Raw genomic sequence first — 19934 nt, forward strand, 5'->3', positions numbered from 1 at the left:
AATAATTAAATTTTGCGAAAACAATAATATTTTATTCGATAATAAACAAATTGTCATAAATTCAGAACACACAAAACCTATGTCCGTTAGGCGATCGCACATTTCTCTGTGAAAGTAAAGTTTAATTATTATTGGATTTTAATATTTTGTCTTTCTTCTAACTAGTGTGTGTTTATTACAAACCAATAAGTAAATTTTGGAGGGAAGATAAGTTGTTTTTTCGTTGTAATTTTTTTATAATCACAGATAATACATATTATACTATAATAGTATGAATAAATTAAAGCTCAGCAAATTTCTAGATAATCTCTACTAATACGTCTATTTTTATTTACGTCGAAAATAGTACATACTGGAGAAAAACATACATTTACGTACAGAACTAATTACATAGGTACGTAAAATGAACCGTTCACGCAGTTGACATTAGATAAATGACAGTAATATGTCAACTGTCAACGTCAGTAACAATTGTCTGCAAGTGGAAATAATGGAATAGAATTTTTCGCGATACCGTTTTTTTTCACATCAATAAAAGCATCTTATAAACACAATGTTAGTGTTTATCAATATCGCAATGTCTGAAAAGATTTTGCAATAAATACTATGAGAGAAATCAAACTGAAATTGTAAAAGGTGGCCGTGGACTGTGGTATAGTGAGTGGTGGGCGATTGTTTTGCAATCAAACAACGATGGAAGGTGACAATGCAGCTCCTGAACAAGAACAAGCAGCGTAAGTTTAGTTATATCTTACAATTTTTTATAAATATTTAAACATTTGCTCTAATGACAAACTATTTCATGTATAAATCACAAAAGGGTGGGACCTGAAATGTCTACAAAGCACAATCAATAAAACCCTTTTCCTTTTCTGTCATTTAAATATGTTATTTGAAAAAATCTTATTTTTATAGCATCCTAAGCCTACATTATAAACAGCTAGATTTCTGTATGATATTGCACTTGGAAGCTAAATATTTTATATACAGTGTTATGTAGTTATGTCAATGAAGTGTGCCTGTTTACATATTGCTCAATAATGTGACCTTAAATCACTGTTTGTATACTAATAAATAATCCTATTGGTGAAGCATACAAAATATTGAGAAATTGTATAGAACTTTTATCTGAATTTATTAAATAAAAAATGATTTTTTTAAAGTTTAACTAAGAACTGCAAATAATCTATGTGAGCGTTTCGAAATCACCCTTGTAACCTGTTTACTTTATTCTTTATTTCTTATGATCTATTGTAAAAATCAAGAAATGTCATTTTAAAAGTACATATTTATTCTCAAAAATAGTAAGGAATTGAAAAAAAGTGTAGAGTAATATGATTTCACTTTACAAAAACCTTGTTTTCTTTAAAGTGTATAAACTGCATTTAAAAGAAAATAAATAAGAATTTGTTTTCTCTATAAGTCCCTAATTATACTTCCAGTGGAGGCGGAGAGCACAGTGCGGCCGAAGGGGATGGGGACAGAGGGAGGTACAGGTGTGAATTCTTTGTTTGCTTATATGATCATTTTGTTGCAAAGGTTTTGCACTTTTTATTTTTGTTTTTTTTTCCATGATATCGTAATGGTTTTTTTTATATAATGGCGTCACCACAATCTGGCCTGTAATTAATAATTATCCAAGAATATAATTTTCATAAATCTACTGGGTAACGGTACTATGGTTGTATTGCTAGAAAAAGCACAAATGTGAATCACTGGTATCTATTTATTTCATGTACCTGATATTATGACATCACATAACTTCAAAAACACAACTCAGATATCAGCATTGAGTTTTATGTATTTGTTATTTTAATTTTTCAACTTGATGTGTGAATAATTTAAATTCTCTCTTGTATGTTCCACACTGATGATACGTGTATATAACGTTCCAGCATAATGGACCGCTGCCCCTCGCAGTCGTCGCTGGACGAGTCGTCGCAGCGGCGCGAGTCGGGCGAGCAGGAGGCCGGCGCGCAGCACGCCACGCAGCTGCTCGACGCGCTCTCGCGGCTGCGCAGGGACGCGCTGCTCTGTGACGTCAGGCTGCAGGTACGGGTTGAAGAGCAGGAAATAATATGAAAAAACTGCTCACTACATATTATAAAACATAGTCCTAAAGTGCGTCTTTCTGTCTATTCGCAATAAACTCAAAAACGACTGCATCGATTTTGGTTAAGTTTTAGAGCACGCGGGAGAAGCTGCGGTCGGAAAGCTAGTATAAAATAAATTTTAAATTATTGTATTGTCATAGACCCTTGATGTGTGCATAGTTTTAATTTGAACTGTCTGTTTTTAAGTAGGTCAAAATTAAGTCCAAATGAGTTGATAACATACAGATACACAGGTTAAGCCAATAAAAGCGTGATATAATAAAAATAAAGCTATTTTTATGGAATTTATAAGACCATTACAGAAAGTAAACACAGCATGTAGCATCAAAAGTTTCATAAATCTAAATAAATATAGGATTTTAGGATGATATGGAATGTGCAATGTGCGTGATGTGCGCAGGCGCAGATCGACGGCACGTCGCGCGTGAGCGAGGGCGTGTGGGCGCACCGCGCGGTGCTGGCGGCCTGCTCGCCGTACTTCCGCGCCATGTTCACGCAGTTCACCGAGCGCACGCGCCCCACCGTCACCATACAGGTACCGCGTACTTCCGCGCCATGTTCACGCAGTTCACCGAGCGCACGCGCCCCACCGTCACCATACAGGTACCGCGCACGCACACAAACACAAGTACGTACACCCACACTCACGCGCACAGACGCACATGTACATGCATTCACGTGACCGTCGCTACACAGGTTATACGCCCACAGACACGCCAATACGCAAGCATACACACGCATACATGCACACTCGCACTTACATAACTGTATCGCCTGTATAATATCATAAGAAGCTCCCTATGCTTATGATATGACTGCTAATATATGTAATTAATCACTTCTTCAAATATATCCAACTTTTCAATAAATATACAATTTAAATTTTTAATATATGTATATTTGAGTGTAAATACTGAAACAGAAAGATATTGCGTCAAACTCATATTTCATATTGGTTAAATGTTGACTATATTTTTGCAGAATGTTGAACCGAGTGCTCTGGAAGCAATAATAGAATACGTCTACAACCCAGACTCGCTTGTCATCACTGAGGACAATGTACAGGTATGTTATTATTAAATAAAATAATGCGATTTTTTATGATTCTTCATTGAGTGACACTATATTTCTTTATTATGTTTTACTTTTCAATTGTGTAGCGAATTAAGTAGATTGAAAAAACATATTTACTATACAACTAACTAATCAAGATAAAGAATGACAACAAACTATATGCACTGCAAATTTTAATATCGACGTTATATTATTAAATACAGTTTATTTTGCCTTCCGTTCTTATTGTACTTTGCACATGCGATTTTTTAAATAAAATAAATTATTCATTTTAAACATTGTTTACAAATAAATGTAAATCGGGTATAAATCTTAATAAACAACTTTGCCAAAAGACTTCCTATTAGTTTGAATGCAATTAAAACACGGATAAAGCTGTTCATGGAGCCCACAAAATGTTTGTAATGTGTATACATCAGTCAGAATCGACATTCGAAATCGAAAATTTAACAATAATTCCAAAAGTTTTCAAACTTCGGTCAAGTGAATGGTTCATTGGGACGACAATAAATTTCATTTTGCAACCTTGTCCGCAGTCCGGAACATTGTTAAAATTGCAATTAAATTATTTTTTTGCTGTATGGTCGTGAAAAAAATTCCAAAAGTTCTGCAAACTTGACACAGATATCGGAAATATATACCGAACGGTTGTATAAATTTGCAACCTTTTTCGTTGACCGTAACATGTTTATTTATAATTATTTTTAACTAGAGGTCCGCCCGGCTTCGCCCGTGGTACATATTTCGCAATAAAAGGTAGCCTATGTCCTTTCTCGGGTATCAAAATATCTCCATACCAAATTTCATGCAAATTGGTTCAGTAGTTTAGGCGTGATTGAGTAACAGACAGACAGACAGAGTTACTTTCGCATTTATAATATTCTCTAATAAATCTAGGTTTCCACCCGCGGCTTCGCCTGCGCAGTCAAAGAAAAACCCGCACAGTTCCCGTTTCCGTGGAATTTCCGGGATAAAACCCAACCTATCTGTTACAATGAATTTAGCACACATATATGTGTGCTAAATTTCATTCGGTTCAGTAGTATTTTCCCGCCTTATAGAAATTTTGCTGGCTTATAGAAATTTTCCCGACGCATAGAAATTTTCCTGACGTATAGAAATTTTCCTGGTTTGTAGAATTTTTCCTGACGTATAGAAATTTTTCTGGCTTATAAAAATTTTCCTGACGTATAGAAATTTTCCGGACTTATGGAAATTTTCCTGTCTTAAATTTTCCGTTCTCATCGAAATTTTCCTGGCGTATAGAATTTTTTCTGGCTTATACAAATTTTCCATATCTATATAATTTTGCGGCAGAGAAATTTTCCTCACGTATAGAAATTTTCCTTGTTTATAGAAATTTTCCTGACGTAGAAATTTTTCGGACTTAAGGAAATTTTCCTGTTTTATACAGAGTTACTTTCGCATTTATAATATTAGTATGGATTATGGCATGGTTTCCTTAAAAGTATGTAAATTGAGTTCGATGAGCATTCACTATTTCGTTATCGATAAGTGATATGTTGGAACGTTGACAATACGACAGTGTCGGTAACGGTGAGGTGTCGTGTGTCGGCAGAGCGTGCTGTCGGGCGCGTCGCTGCTGCAGGTGGCGGGCGCGCGCGCGGCGAGCTGCGCCTTCCTGGCGGCCGCGCTGTCGCCCGACAACGCGCTCGGCATCCGCGCCTTCGCCGACCTGCACGCCTGCGCGGACCTCGCGCACACCGCCGCCACCTTCGTGCACAAGCACTTCGTCGAGGTGATGCCCCCCACACACCATACAACATCACATCACATCACATATTCACATCACATCACATCAAAACATAGCCCAACACAACACGATTTAACGCCACACCATGCTCACATCTTATCTCATAACTCATAACGCCTTCACGTTCTAGCATACGCCATCGCATTACACGACGCCACGCACAAGCATTTGGCGCCTTCTTGTACAAAATATGTAACGTAAGATTTATGTTAGTTTGTTTAATCTTTTACATTAACATCATACAGATACATCTTTTACATTCATTTACATATTATATCATCTTCACCACATACATGGCCTGTTTCCTATTTTAGATTCCTTTTGAAAATTTTAGCGGTTTCGACTGTAATACCGTAACACTTGAGAGAAACTTAAGTATGAATGTTTGAATGTTTCAGGTGCTAGAAACGGAAGAGTTCCTGGCACTGGACGCGGACACGCTCGCGCAGCTGCTCGCTAGTGATCAGATCACGGTCGGTTTATTTTAATTTTAACCGACTTCAAAAAAGTCTTCAATGTGTGTGACAGTGATTCCTTTTATCACGTCTTTACTATTAAATGTTGCTATAAATTAGTGACACTTAATTGTAATTTCATTTGGTCGATTCCATGATATTAATTTAGTAGCCTAGCGATGTAGAAGAAGTTTATATTTCTACAAAAAAAATCAATTTTAAACTTTCAGGTGCCAAATGAAGAAGTGATTCTGGATGCCGTCGTACGCTGGATGCAACACGATCCCGAGGTGTGTATGTATACTATTCGTTAATTTGTGTTGTTTCTTTTATTTTATTCATATTGTTTTTTATTGAAGTGAAACTTCTTTATCGGGGTTGGAAAAATTTAAGTGTAACATTTTTTCGTTACGCGTGACATTTTTCCGTTACGCGTGACATTTTTCCGTTACGCGCCATCTTTTTCTTATCCCTACCACGCGTGATTAGACGTATTTCTGTAAAGTTGCAAGTTATTTTTTGAATAATAAGGTCATACAGAAGTTTCACTTCTTACGTGTGTATACTAGTACACGCACACATTTATTTTATTCGTATTGGATGTGTACATGATGATAATGATTGTGAGTTTAATAATGTGAAAATTGTTTAATAATGTGAAAAGTGCAGCTTATAGTCCGGGCAATTTAAACATTCGAAGTTACATAAAGTCCCAACAAGCTGAATTTCTGTGAAGTTGTTGAAAATATAATTACATATAAACAATGTCTAGAAGTTCCCCATCATTCCCCTGTAAGGAAAAAAAATTATTCATAGTCAAAGGTCAAAAAAATGAGTTTTTCGCGATTTTCAGCAAAACGGTAAGTTTTATCATAAAAGTACCTCATACAAAAATTGTAGATCATAAAATTATCTATAAAAAATGTATCAATACTATTTTTAGGGTTCCGTACCTCAAAAGGAAAAAACGGAACCCTTATAGGATCACTTTGTTGTCCGTCTGTCCGTCCGTCCGTCCGTCCGTCTGTCAAGACCCTTTTTCTCAGGAACGCGTGGAGGTATGAAGCTGAAATTTATATCAATTACTCAAATCTACTTTCCCTTGAAGCTGTGAAAAAATCAAACTTCTAAGCTAACGCAATCAAAAGATATAGGCGTTTATGCCGCAAATTTTCGACACTTGCAAGGGAATCAAAACCTACAGGGTGCTTCCCGTGAATTCAGAATCTTGAAATTTGGTACGAAGCAACGTCTTATAGCATAGATAAAGGAAAAATTACGAAAACCATACATTTTTAGTTACATCACATAATATATTTTTTTTTAATAATTTTAAACTTACTACCCATTTCCTCATAAACGCGTAGAGGTATTAAATTGAAATTCATACCAAATACTCAAGTCTATAATACCTTTAAGCTGTAACAAAATCAAACTTCTATGTCAACGCAATCAAAAGAAACAGCAATTTAAGCTGCATATTTTGAAACTCGCAAGTACTCGCAAGGGAATCAAAACCAAAAGGGTACTTCCAGTCGACCTAGAATCTTGAAATTTGGCATGAAGCAACGTTTTATAGCACACATAAAGGAAAAATTCCGAAAACCTTAAATTTTTAGTTACATTACAAAATATATATTTATTTTTCAATAAATATAAACTTATTACTTTTTTCCTCATGAACGCGTAGAGCTATCAAGTTGAAATTCATATCAAATACTTAGATCTAATTGCCTTTAACCCGTGAAAAAAAAATTGCAGGTTTGTACGGAACCCTCGGTGCGCGAGTCCGACTCGCACTTGGCCGGTTTTTCTTACGAGCCACCGTTTCTGAGATATAACGATTCAAAAAGTTATAAAAGTTGTTAACTCATTTTTTTGACTTTTGACCTTGAATAAATTTTTTTCCTTACAGAGGAATGATGGGGAACTACTAGACATTGTTTATTTGAAGTGAAACTTCTTTATCGGGGTTGGAAAAAAATTTAGTGTAACATTTTTTCGTGACGCGTGACATTTTTCCGTTACGCGCCATCTTTTTCTTATCCCTACCACGCGTGATTCGACGTATTTCTGTAAAGTTGCATATAGTAATTTTTTTTGAAATGAAAACTTCTTCAGCGGCGTTGGGTATAAAATCTTAAACTCGCGTCAGGACACGTGGTGTGATCTGTTTTTTTTTTGTCGCCCTTATATTCCATGCGTAAGACGGATACCATTCCAAAATATCAAACATGCTAAACGTTAATAATAAGTTTTCACTTCTGCCGGCACTCCCGGAGTGCAACCCGTCTTTTTTTTTTGAAAAATAAGGTCATAAGGAAGTTTTACGTCTTACGTGTGTACACTAGTACACGCACACATTTTTTTTTATTTTATTTGTGTAAGAACACAACAGTTTATAATAGGCATGACGACAGTATCCATAAATGATCGTATTAGTGTTTTTAAGGGAAAATGTATAATAGATAAATTACATATAGTGACTTAGAAATCTTAAAAACATTAAGATTAATGAGATTATCAATAAAATAAAACATTGAAATACTGCAGTTGGCCATTTTGACTAAAACACGCGTGACGTCACGCTTAAGTAGCAACTCACGTCAGATGTTTTTTGTTGTTATGAATATGTTGAGAATACGCATTTTTATTTATTTTCTACTGTTTCACGTATGCTTTATCGACTCAGAACAGAAATATAATTGCGAATTCACGAATACATGGTTCGGGGTTTTCCGCGCCAACTTTATACAATCATTTCTTATTATTTTCTCGCTTAAAATATTTACTAACACATTTTTGAGCATTATTTTTATGTGGATTCACACTGCAATATAACTGCACACCACTTATAAACTTTGAAATTCGTTTCTATAACACATCTTCTTATATATAAAAATGAATCGCAAAATGTGTTGGTAAGCGCATAACTCGAGAACGGCTGAACCGATTTCGATAATTCTTTTTTTATTATATTCCTTGAAGTACGAGGATGGTTTTTATGTAGAGAAAACGTAAATATGTACCACGGGCGAAGCCGGGGCGGACCGCTAGTATTAAATAAATATTTTTTTAATTTTCTTCGCAATGCGTACAGATAATTACGTATTTACGAAAGAGTGACGTCACGCCTACGCCATGACACCTGCGAGCTGTTTTGGCACAGCTAATAAATATTTTTTGAAAAATGGCTTTTATCTTCGTTAAATTTAAGTATAATACCGAAATATAGGGTTTTTCTTGTACCTATAGTAAACGTATACACACATTATGGAAGAGGATTTCAAAATCTTTCGTCTTGCCTATTATGTTTTCAACAACTTCACAGAAATTCAGCTCGTTGGGACTTTATGTAACTTCACTCTCATTTTTTGGTTTAAATCGACCGGGCTACTATTTCGTTTTGATCGATGTCGATTTAAAAATTGGCTTTGAAAAGTAGGCTCGTTTCGTACTGTACGTGTGTGTCGTGTGTCCCAGAGCCGGCGGCCGCAGCTGGGCGCGCTGCTGGAGCACGTGCGGCTGCCGCTGCTGCCGCAGGACGTGCTCGTGGCGCGCGCCGCCGCCGAGCCGCTCGCCAGCGCCGAGCTGCGCGTCAAGGTGCGTGTGTCGCAGAGCAGCCGGCCGCAGTCAGACCACACTACGATATTTCGTCCATTTCAACACAAAAGACAGATACGACCAATAGACCAGGGTACCAATAATAAAAAGTGAAAAAAAATCGCAGTAGGATGAAACCCATTAGAAAAGGAGGAAAGTATGATAAAAATGTAAGGAAAAATAAATTACGGTCAATCCGAGTTCGGGAAGTGGGAGGGGGAGCTTTTAAGAGAAAAAAATGGTCTCTCTCGATTTCCGACAAAACTACAGGTCCTACGGAAAAAGTTCAATGCCAAAGTTGTAGGTTGTAAAAAGATCTACAACTTTTGTATTAACAATTTTTTCACATAACCTCAAAATTTAGGTAAAAAATTCAAAAAACCAAGTTTTTGGTTTTTTCATTTTTATCTACTTCAAAATTTATTTATTTTCTACGAAATTTGGTGGAAACTTACTTTATTGTGTCCCAAATACACTCTAATTTATTTGATTGAAAATATTTATTTTTTTCGCCTTATTTCAACTTAATACCAAAAAACAACCTAATTTTCAATCGAAAATTCTCCCGTCAAAATATGATTTTTTTGCAAAAACTTGGAAAGCCTTTTGTTCATTGAAATCTCTACTTTCATATGGTGTAAAAAAATAAACATTACCATAGTAAATGTTCTCAGAAAATGCATACAAACAGTGTGAAAATGAGCTATTACTAAATCAGGCAAATTTCTCAAACTACCTGAAATGTTTTTATCGACATCATTTTGCTTTTGAATATGCTGTAAAATATTATACTTAGAATAGATATTTTTTTCTTTTGAAATATTACCGAAAAGCCGATACAAGAGAAGATATTATAGTTTGAGAAGTGTGTGTATGAAAAACAAAAAACCTAAATTTTGAGCTTATGTGAAAAAATTTTTAATAAAAAAGTTGTAGATCTTTTTATTACCTACTAGATTTCCGCCCGCGGCTTCGCCCGCGTTTTCTAAGGAAAACCCGCATAGTTCCCGTTCCCGTGGGATTTCCGGGATAAAACCCTATCCTATGTGTTAATCCAAGTTACCCTCTATATGTGTGCTAAATTTCATTGTAATCGGTTCAGTAGCTTTTACGTGAAAGAGTAACAAACATCCATACATCCATACAAACTTTCGCCTTTATAATAGTACTAGCGACCCGCCCCGGCTTCGCACGGGTGCAATGCTGATACTAAATACACTACAGAAAAATTGTGAACGTTGTATAGGTATAAAAATATAGCGGCCCGCTCCGGCATCGCACGGGTATAAAATACATAGCCGGGCGGCCGCAAACGCTACGTCCTGCAATTTTTAAATCTGTAATATCTTCGAAAATATTCACTTAAATCATACGGTGTAAAGGGCCATATAGATCTATATTAAATGAACAATGTATCCATGGTATTTAATTGGTTAAGGATTAATGCTGTATTGGTTAAAATCGCTTCGAAAATTAGCCATTATTTGTCGTAAAAAGTAAATGACAAAAAAAAGTTATTGTGGGTTATCCATAAGAGATAGACATATACCATCGCGGACTTTTCTGTAGACCTTTTCAATGTGTATAATACTTAGTACATTATTTTGATAAAACTCGTAGGGTTCAGCCTGCGTTTGCAATGTAAGCGGAATAAATGTAATTTTTTACGACATCACATTAGAAACCTCAAAAATAACAGTACTTCTCCACTATTTAATGGATGTTATTATACATATAAACCTTCCTCTTGAATCACTCTATCTATTAAAAAAAACCGCATCAAAATCCGTTGCGTAGTTTCAAAGATTTAAGCGTACAAAGGGACATAGGGACATAGGGACATAGGGACAGGGAAAGCGACTTTGTTTTATACTATGTAGTGATTAAGATTAAGATAACTTTGCCATTGAACCTTTTTTTGTAGGACTTGTAGTTTTGTCGGAAATCGAGAGAGACCATTTTTTTCTCTTAAAAGCTCCCCCCTCCCACTTCCCGAATTCGAATTGACTGTAATTTATTTTTCCTTACATTTTTATGATATTTTCCTCCTTTTCTAATGGGTTTCATGCTACTGCGTATTTTTTTTTGTTTTAAAATTATCGGCACTGGTCTACAATGTGAAATCTTCATACAAAGAGTTCGAAACGACGCAAACGAGTGCGTCAATGAAAATCGTCCGCTATATTGACGATAGCGTCAATAGCAAGTGTCGCATCCAAAAATTTTGAATCTTTAAGACACATATTACAGGCAAAAATATTACTTATTGTGTTGATAAAGTTGACATGTTATGATTAAAAATAGTACCTACTTAATGATACACTTTCACATTGAGTAAAAAAATACAAGTTATTTTTTTAACTTTAATTAACCAGCCGCTACTCGCGACTACGGTGGCGCTAATATTAGATGAGAATAACTGGAAAATTTCAATGAAATTAGTTGTAACTATACTTACTAATGTAATAAAGTTGTGTTTGTTTGAACACGCTATTCTTGGGAATTATTAATTCGATTTGATAAATTATTTCGGTGTTAGATAGCCTATTCATTGAGGAAGACTATAGGCTATATTATATCATTTCGCTAAGATTATTAGGAGCGGAGCACTGCGGGTAAAACCGCGGAGCACGGCTAGTTTTATATATAAAGGTACGTATAACACTTTCTTTAATTATTAAAGTCAACAATAATATTGCAAATCTCTTTATAAACTACATTCGTCGGGCTTTTCTTCCGTCTCAAATGACTGGTCTGCGAAGACAGAAAGAAATAATTTTTAACTATCGTAAATTGTGTTACTTAAATGTACGCCTTTATGCTTCATTGCAAAAGCAACACCTCGGTGTGACGCGGGTGTGTGTGGTGCCGCAGGACCTGGTGATCGAGGCGCTGTCGTTCCACCTGCTGCGGCCGGAGCGGCGCGCGCTGGCGGCGGCGGGCAGCGCGCGCGCCCGGCCGCGCCAGCCGCCGCGCGCGCCCGCCGCGCTGCTGGTGGTGGGCGGCCAGGCGCCCAAGGCCGTGCGCGACGTGGAGGCGCTGCAGCTGGGCGCCGCCCGCTGGCGCGCGGCCGCCGACCTGCCCTCGCGCCGCTGCCGCGCGGGGCTGGCGGCGGTGGGCGGGCGGCTGTACGCCGTGGGCGGGTTCAACGGCACCCTGCGCGTGCGCAGCGTGGACGTGTACGACGTGGCGGCCGACGCCTGGAGCCCGGGCCCGCCGCTCACCGCGCGCCGCTCCACGCTCGGCGTCGCCGTCATCGGGCACGTCATCTACGCGGTGAGACATGCTCGCTTCAACATTGTATTAAACATTATAATACGGCCCGAACTCAAAAAAAGAATACCTACCCTTTGACGGCTAACGTTTCAATATATTGTTTTATTATTGCACGCCTCATAAGCGAAGCGTTGAGGTAGGTACTACTGTCACTTCGCGCAAAACATCTGATTTTTAAAACTTAAAATGTCTTTATGTATCATACATTGCACTTGTAAGATAATACATACACACACATATTAAGAAAAAACACTATTTTTAACGTTCATGATATTTTTGATGTCATTTTTGTTATTTAAACTAGTTAAAAAACAGTTTAAAAAAGTTCTGTCTTGGACGTCCGTGTGTCTGTATGTGCGGATCCTTTTTCTTGTTAACACGATAGCGACCGAAATACTTTACTAATCGAGTCTTTTTTTTTCTCTTACGCTTGAGTATGCTCAGGAATAGAACCCTTTCATTTTTCAGGGTCTGATTCGATGTGGTTTAATTGTTATTAAATAAACAAAAATAATAATTAATAAATATTTATTAAAAAAAAATTATGAGGCGTGCACTTTTGGATTTTCCAAATTATTTTTATTTATGCCGAATGGATTTGTCTAGAGTGAATTTGTGTGGTGCGAATCCAAATTTAATAAAAATTATTATTAAGTTATACAGTGTGGAAATTTTCGATAGACCCCTGAGGGAAAGTACTTGAAATACTAAAAATAGTAAATTTTGCTTAAAAACTTAGGCCCCGGAACCACAGACACAATAGAAAATCTATTGTGTCGTGGACCGATCGGGGGTTATCTCAATGGGTTAAAGGAAACATTCCTTTATTTTTTAAAAGAAATAGAACTACATTCGACGATTTTCGAAAACTTACTTGTTGCATCGACCGGGAATCGAAGTAACTAAAAATTAAAAACAATACTTTTTTTCATCAAATCGATACAGATAAGTCTATCTGTATACTTATCGTAATTTTCCCGACTTATGGATTTTTGAGAAATTTCCCTGACGTATAGAAATTTTCCTGACGTATAGAAATTTTCCTGGCGTATAGAAATTTCCTGGCGTATAAACATTATCCTGACTTATACAAATTTTAATAAGCTTATAGAAATTTTCCTTTCTTATAGAAATTTTCCAGCTTATAGAATTTTTCCCGACGTATGGAAATTTTCCTGACAGAAATTTTTCCTGACTTATCGTAATTTTCCTGACTTATGGATTTTTCCTGACGTATAGAAATTTTCATGACTTATACAAATTTTCCTTATCTTTATAATTATGCGGCAAAGGGAAATTTTCCTCACGTATAGAAATTTTCCTGTCTTATGGAAATTTTCCAGCTTATAGAAAATTTTCCGACTTATGGAAATTTTCCTGGCGTATAGAAATTTTCCTGACGTATAGAAATTTTCCTGACGTATAGAAATTTTCCTCTTCAATCGAAATTTCCCTAACTATTGTTAAAATCATTTTTCTAATCTTTCTAAAATTGGAAATTTTGACGACTGATTAAAGTAAACCACCCACCTATTCCCACCCACATCCCGTACGCTATGCTCTCTATCCACAGGCCGCGCGTGCGCAGAATGGCTCAGTATCTGCAGAGTTGGCGAACGTATAAACTCGCCCGGTCGTTAGGCGTGTGGTACCTACATATTTCGCAATAAAAGGTAGCCTATGTCCTTTCTCGCGTATCAAAGTATCTCCATGCAAATTGGTTCAGTAGTTTAGGCGTGATCGAGTAAGAGACAGACAGACAGAGAGACAAATAAATGAATAAATAAATTAGTATGGATATTGAATTATTATCTCAATCGGATCGTGTGTGCGTGTGGCGGCAGGTGGGCGGGTTCGACGGCGCCACGGGGCTGAGCTCGGCGGAGGCGCTGGACACGCGCGAGGGCGTGTGGCGGCCGCTGGCGCCCATGAGCACGCGCCGCTCGTCCGTGGGCGTGGCCGTGCTGGACGGCAAGCTGTACGCCGTGGGCGGGTACGACGGCGCCTCGCGGCAGTGCCTCAGCTCGGTGGAGCGCTTCGACCCGGCGGCGGGCGCGTGGGAGCCGGTGGCGGAGATGGGCGCGCGGCGCTCGGGCGCGGGCGTGGGCGTGGCGGGCGGCGCGCTGTACGCGCTGGGCGGGCACGACGGGCCGGCCGTGCGCCGCTCGGCCGAGCGCTACCGGGCGGGCGCGGGCTGGGCGCCGGCGCCGCCCATGGGGGCCGCGCGCCGCAACGCCGCCGTGGCCGCGCACGCGGGCCGCCTCTACGTGGTGGGCGGGGACGACGGCGCCGCCAACCTCGCCACCGTCGAGGTGATGCTCAGATATTCTCTAACGAACACTTTATTTCATTTTTATTAATATTTATATATTTTTTTATTATATTCGTTTAAGAACATAACGGTCATACATGCTTTCATATAAGAAGGCACGATGAAATATAGATATTTTTTGTCATAATGACAATTGACCCTCGTCGACCGTACGCGGCTAGCGAAATGCCAGCCCTGGCAGGATCGCCATATAAGGTTCGCGTGTTAAGAGCGAAATGATACTCTCGAGATCCAGATATAAACTAATTTTGTTTATTAAAAGGTCTCATTATATACTCCTCACGAGAACATTAAAAAATATCCATATCTAATAATTTATCATTATAAAATTTAGCTGTTCTTCTTAAAAAGGTATTCTTGGCGTAATTGTGTTACAGGGAGTGACTTCAAATGTGTATCTGCAACGTGAAGAAATTCTGGGAACTCTTAATTTAATTTTTTCCAATAACAAGCCTGAATCAGTTATGCAATGTAATATGATCTTATAAAGAAACATCTGGTCCAAAAATAGACGACGCTTTTCTAGTAAATTTATTTTATGTTTTTAAGAAGTAGTTTCATAATTGATAAAGATATTTCCAGTTCTATATAAATTATTTTGAATTTTTTCTATTCAATTCTATTTCTTATTAATTTATTTCGATGATTTAAAACACGACAAAAAATGAATTTTTAAATGTAGGTATAAAACTAAATCGATATAAATATAAGCCTTTCGTTATATATTTAGTTATTTAATGTATTTGTATAATTTGTATATAAACTTTTAAAATACAATAAGAGCGCTGCAGTCTTACCTGTAGTAACCCCATATAGTAAGAATAAAATTATTGTTATACTAAAAAAACATTTTTTCGTTCGTAGTCTATGCTTTATTTTAACTATATAGAATATAAATGGACAAAATTGTGTAAAATTAAGTGTATTTTTGTAGTAAGTTTTACACCCGCACATAAAAAAAATAAAATAAATATAACTCGTATAGTGTAGCGATACCTCGTTCTGAATCACGCAAGCGAAATATGTTCGCCATAGAACATATACAGTGGTAGTCATATAATTAAGAACGCTGATATAAAGGGAAGATTTTTTCAGACTAAGATGCATAACTAATTTCATGTAATTATTTTTATTTTTCTCGATATAGAAATACTTTTCCAACAAATCACTGTATTCATTAACAGCCAGCTAAAGACGTGATAAGCCAGCTAAAAATTAATAGACAAACTTTTTACACTACTTCTAAACATAGTATTCCTGGTCCTGGCTGGTCACGTAATTAAGAACGCTGTAAAGAATAAAATTACTGTTTGTATAATTTTGGCGCCATTAAGTGTTGCAAAAGATTAAAAGTGATAACTTCTTATTAAAAAAATGGGAAAAAATAAAAGTTGTGATAAATCTACTAGGGAAGTAATAATAAAACTTCGCGGGAAGAATTGGTCTTATAAAAAAAATAGCAAAACCATAGTTTTTGAACATTGCAGACGATGTTCAAAAACTATGGTTTTGCTCGCCATAAGGCATTTTGATACGTATCAAACAACTTCGGATGTCCCAAGTATGCCAAGACAGAAAAACAACTCCTCGAGATGACCGACACATCGTCCGTATGGCGAAACAAAATCCTTTTAGAGGGTCCAATGAGCTGAGAAAAGAATATTTCGTTGAATATAACCCTTCAGCAATCTCAGCACGCAATATTCGAAGACGTTTGGTAGAGGAAAAATTGCATGGTCGGATAGCAAGAAAAGTACCCATGTTGAAACTTTGCCACAGGCAAGCCCGACTTAGATTTGCAAGATAATATGAAAACTGGACTGTGCGACACTGGAAAAATGTACTTTTTTATGTATGTTCCAATGGAAAACGTTATGTTCGACGTCCTCCGAATACAGAATTCGACCCTAAGTACACGAAAGTTACATTAAAGCACGGTGGTGGAAATGTGAAAATTTGGGGGTGCTTTTCTGGACAAGGTGTTGGACCAGTAAAGTTGATAGAAAGTAACATGGATCAACTCCAATACAAAAATATACTGGAAAAAACAATGTTACCTTATGCTGAAGAAGTTCTAGCGGTTATTTGGACATTCCAGAATGACAATTGATCCAAAGCACACTGCGCACGCTATAAAGGAATTTTTAACAGCGCAGTCAGTTTCTGTTTTGGACTGGCCAGCTAACAGCCCTGACCTAAAACCAATAGAGAATCTGTGGTTCGAAGTAAAGAAAAAGATTTCATATACACACTGTCGAAATTTAAGGGAGCTAGCTGTACGACGTTTTCTTACAAGAATGGAACTCTATTTCTCTAGACATATAGCATGTAAATATTAATTTTTAAACACTTATTAACTTGCTTTAAACAATTTTCGCGGTACGTATTATTGTAATTTTTTTAAATGAAAGTGTCATACAAAACAATTCCCAAGCAGATAAATTAGATAATCGTTCTTAATTATTTGTCCAGCTTCACTATTATTTGAATGTGTTGCTTTGGTAAAATAAATTATTTTTGAAAAAAAATTGCTGGTGATTTTATTATTTATTCTTAAACTTAGTTGCTCTAGTAATATGGCTATTTTATGACATAACTAGTTGCTTCTCAGAAGGAGCACATCTCTGTGTATGACATTATTTAAATAAAAATTTATAGTACTTCAAATCGTTCTTAATTATATGACCACAACTGTATATACAACTTTCCGACATCGAGTAGACTAATAATTGAGGATCCTCTCCTTGTGGATGGGGAATTCCACCGTTGGTTCGTTGACGTACAACAACATAACTGTGTCAGGTGTTCGACCCGACGACGGAGCAGTGGACGACGCTGCCGAGCGCCATGTCGCTGGGCCGCTCGTACGCGGGCGTGGCCGTGGTGGAGCGCGCGCTCTGACCCGCGGCCCCGCCCCGCGCGCCGCGCCCCCCCGACCCGCGCGACCCCCCCGACCCGCACCACCCCCCCGACCCGCCCCGCGCGCTCTACGCCAACGACCCGCCCGCGCACCGCTGCCGGAACCGATTCGTGAGACGCTTTCCATTACTTCAGTTCTCATACATTTTATACAAAACATTTTTTATTTTTATTTGGTCGTTTATGTAATTTCCATTGTGTTTAATATCATTGTTACCACGTTTCCAGATGGACGAGAACGTGTACGAGAGCGTGGAGGGAGTGGGGGGTGGTGTGGGTGCGGGGGGTGTGGGCGCGGGGCGCGGCGCGCTGTACCGCTGGTGGCGCGTGGGCAACGCGTGCCGGCGCCACCGCCGCGCCTCACAGACGCTCGAGTTCCACCAGCAGGGCGGGGCGGGCGGGGCGGGGCGCGGGGCGGGGCGCGGCGTGCTGTGCGTGGGGCTGGTGGGCGAGCGGCTGTCGGCCTCGTGCTCCACCATCGACGCGCCGTGCGTGCTGCTGCTGCGCCGCCGCGCGCCCGACCGCCACCCGCTGCACCGACACGCGGTACGCGACACGCACCAAATATCACTTATATTGGAGTTCAAGCTCAAACAAACATTTATTTATTCAATTAGATTTCCTCTACAGTTAAGTGCTATGTTAGAAGAACTTTTATCTATGTATTAAAAAAATGGTGTCTACGGTGACTATTTATTATATACGAGAAAGTTTGCGAGCTATTGACTATTAATTTTCTCTATATTCGATTACGTTAAAAGCTGATTTTTCGAAATATTTTTTTTTTCATTAAAAATATTAGTAGACTACAAATATGTAACGTGGCCATTTTATAAATGCCACTCGCCTCTTTATCATATAAAAATTTTAAAATAAAATAAATCAATATGTACCACGTACGTGTAACTAGCGTACAACTGAGAGCAACGTGTGTGCAGATGGAGGAGCACGCGTGCTGCGAGGCGGACGAGCAGCTGCCGGAGGACCGCTCCGCCGGCGCCTCGCCCGAGCGCGCGCGCACGCCCGACCCGCCGCCCGCCGGCCCGCCGCCCGCCGGCCCGCCACCCGCCGGCCCGCCGCCCGCCGGCCCGCCGCCCGCGCACGAGGACCCGTACGACAGCGCCGGCGACTCGGACAGCGCCGGCTCCACCGCCAGCAGCCAGCAGTACTGAGCGCACGCTGTTGCAGTGGCCCGTGCCGTGTACAGTGCACACGCGGGACTTTGTGTTGAACGTGTCCTATATACTATACACCTGTACGTTCCCTACTGGGCGCTTTTGATGAAAATAAACGACAGTATACGATATTGTCGGTTCGATGTGTCCGTAGTTGTATTTCGTATTGTTAATTTTTAATAATAAAACTCGTAAGTGATTTCTGATATAAATTTAGTGATAATAATTGTGAGAGGCCGATGGCCGACCGTACCGTATATATTGTTGGCGCATTGTGATATAGAGGCCGAGACGCTTTTATTGTGAAACATTCCACTAGTTATGTACAAATAAACGAATCTCATATTATTGTTTTTATATTTGTCTTTTAATTTTAATATTACGTGCTGTATGTAGTCATTGTGTGTAGTGTACGAAACATTTGAGCGCGGGTATATTTGAATTATACCGATATGCGAGCGATGGAGTGTGAATATTCGAGTTTCGATACTAATATTTCAGTCTTACAAGTGTAGTGATGCTGTATCCCGTCGTATTAATATTTGATTATTCACTCGGATATAATAATATAATAGTAAATCACTCATAATATGCATTTACAATATACGCATAAGTGTTTAGAGGTAAGATTTGAGAATAACTCAACTGAGAGTCACTCAATGGAGAATTTTCTTTCGAGAAATATAAGATAATCGTGGGAAATAAATGTGATAAGGATTAATCTTAAATTATGGAGACACATCGACACAACATGGATGGCAATACTCGGAAATGTTACACTTGAGACCGTTAATATCACTTATAAATTCTCATATAAGTACCTAATTATTAAAACGTATTTAGAAATGTTTATATTAATTATTAGTGTGTACAATTTTTACATAATTGTATTATCACGTATTATCCCGCCTCTTACCTACCTCCTCGTTACCATGACTACCTGTCCTCGAAGCTTGACTCTATTTTATTAAATAGAAAAAATTCACACGTCTTCTAAAATTGTTTCAATATTGTCCATGTATCAGCAAAAAATATATGAATAGAACAAATATTTTTTTCTTGCACACTTATTTTCTGTAGAGCAACAACACCCGAATGATAAGCAACGAATGATGCGTGTTTTTTAATAGTTTTAGTTATTATTTAGTAAAATTAAATTATACACAGATATATGTATGTATGTACAACATATTATTAGGCATTACAATTAAT

General features: G+C 38.3%; 2 protein-coding genes across 4 annotated transcripts; both read left to right on the top strand.

Moving 5' to 3' along the window:
* The first annotated feature begins 453 nt into the window (after nucleotides 1-453).
* kel (kelch protein) lies at nucleotides 454-17570 on the top strand. 3 transcript variants are annotated; one of them, XM_090112047.1, is made up of 12 exons: nucleotides 454-734; nucleotides 1443-1496; nucleotides 1896-2052; nucleotides 2515-2649; nucleotides 3096-3179; nucleotides 4768-4947; nucleotides 5361-5435; nucleotides 5648-5707; nucleotides 8901-9020; nucleotides 11895-12296; nucleotides 14141-14608; nucleotides 17431-17570. In XM_090112047.1, the coding sequence occupies exons 1-12, from the start codon at nucleotides 694-696 to the stop codon at nucleotides 17527-17529; spliced, it is 1875 nt and encodes a 624-aa protein (XP_089968173.1). In that variant the 5' UTR covers nucleotides 454-693; the 3' UTR covers nucleotides 17530-17570. The 3 variants fall into 3 exon arrangements, with proteins under 3 accessions (XP_089968173.1, XP_089968174.1, XP_089968175.1); XM_090112048.1 differs by having other exon boundaries at nucleotides 1443-1490; XM_090112049.1 differs by lacking the exon at nucleotides 4768-4947.
* On the top strand, nucleotides 17565-18719 carry LOC149901480 (uncharacterized). Its single transcript, XM_090111975.1, has 3 exons — nucleotides 17565-17658; nucleotides 17776-18093; nucleotides 18486-18719. Exons 2-3 carry the CDS (start codon nucleotides 17776-17778, stop codon nucleotides 18717-18719), a joined length of 552 nt encoding a protein of 183 aa, XP_089968101.1. The 5' UTR covers nucleotides 17565-17658.
* Nucleotides 18720-19934: the final 1215 nt, after the last annotated feature.

This window comes from Colias eurytheme, chromosome 17 (assembly GCF_061535395.1).
Source record: "Colias eurytheme isolate Ceu_HAF_F1 chromosome 17, ilColEury1 Martin Lab GWU primary, whole genome shotgun sequence".
NCBI lineage: Eukaryota > Metazoa > Arthropoda > Insecta > Lepidoptera > Pieridae > Colias > Colias eurytheme.

Bases quoted from the DNA above. Each gene is read 5' to 3' on its own strand.
- kel (XM_090112047.1), top strand. From the start codon at position 694: ATGGAAGGTGACAATGCAGCTCCTGAACAAGAACAAGCAGC. The intron at 2,053-2,514 runs GTACGGGTTGAA...TGATGTGCGCAG, and splicing joins TCTGTGACGTCAGGCTGCAG to GCGCAGATCGACGGCACGTC. The intron at 14,609-17,430 runs GTGATGCTCAGA...TAACTGTGTCAG, and splicing joins CCAACCTCGCCACCGTCGAG to GTGTTCGACCCGACGACGGA.
- LOC149901480 (XM_090111975.1), top strand. From the start codon at position 17,776: ATGGACGAGAACGTGTACGAGAGCGTGGAGGGAGTGGGGGGTGGTGTG. The intron at 18,094-18,485 runs GTACGCGACACG...ACGTGTGTGCAG, and splicing joins ACCCGCTGCACCGACACGCG to ATGGAGGAGCACGCGTGCTG.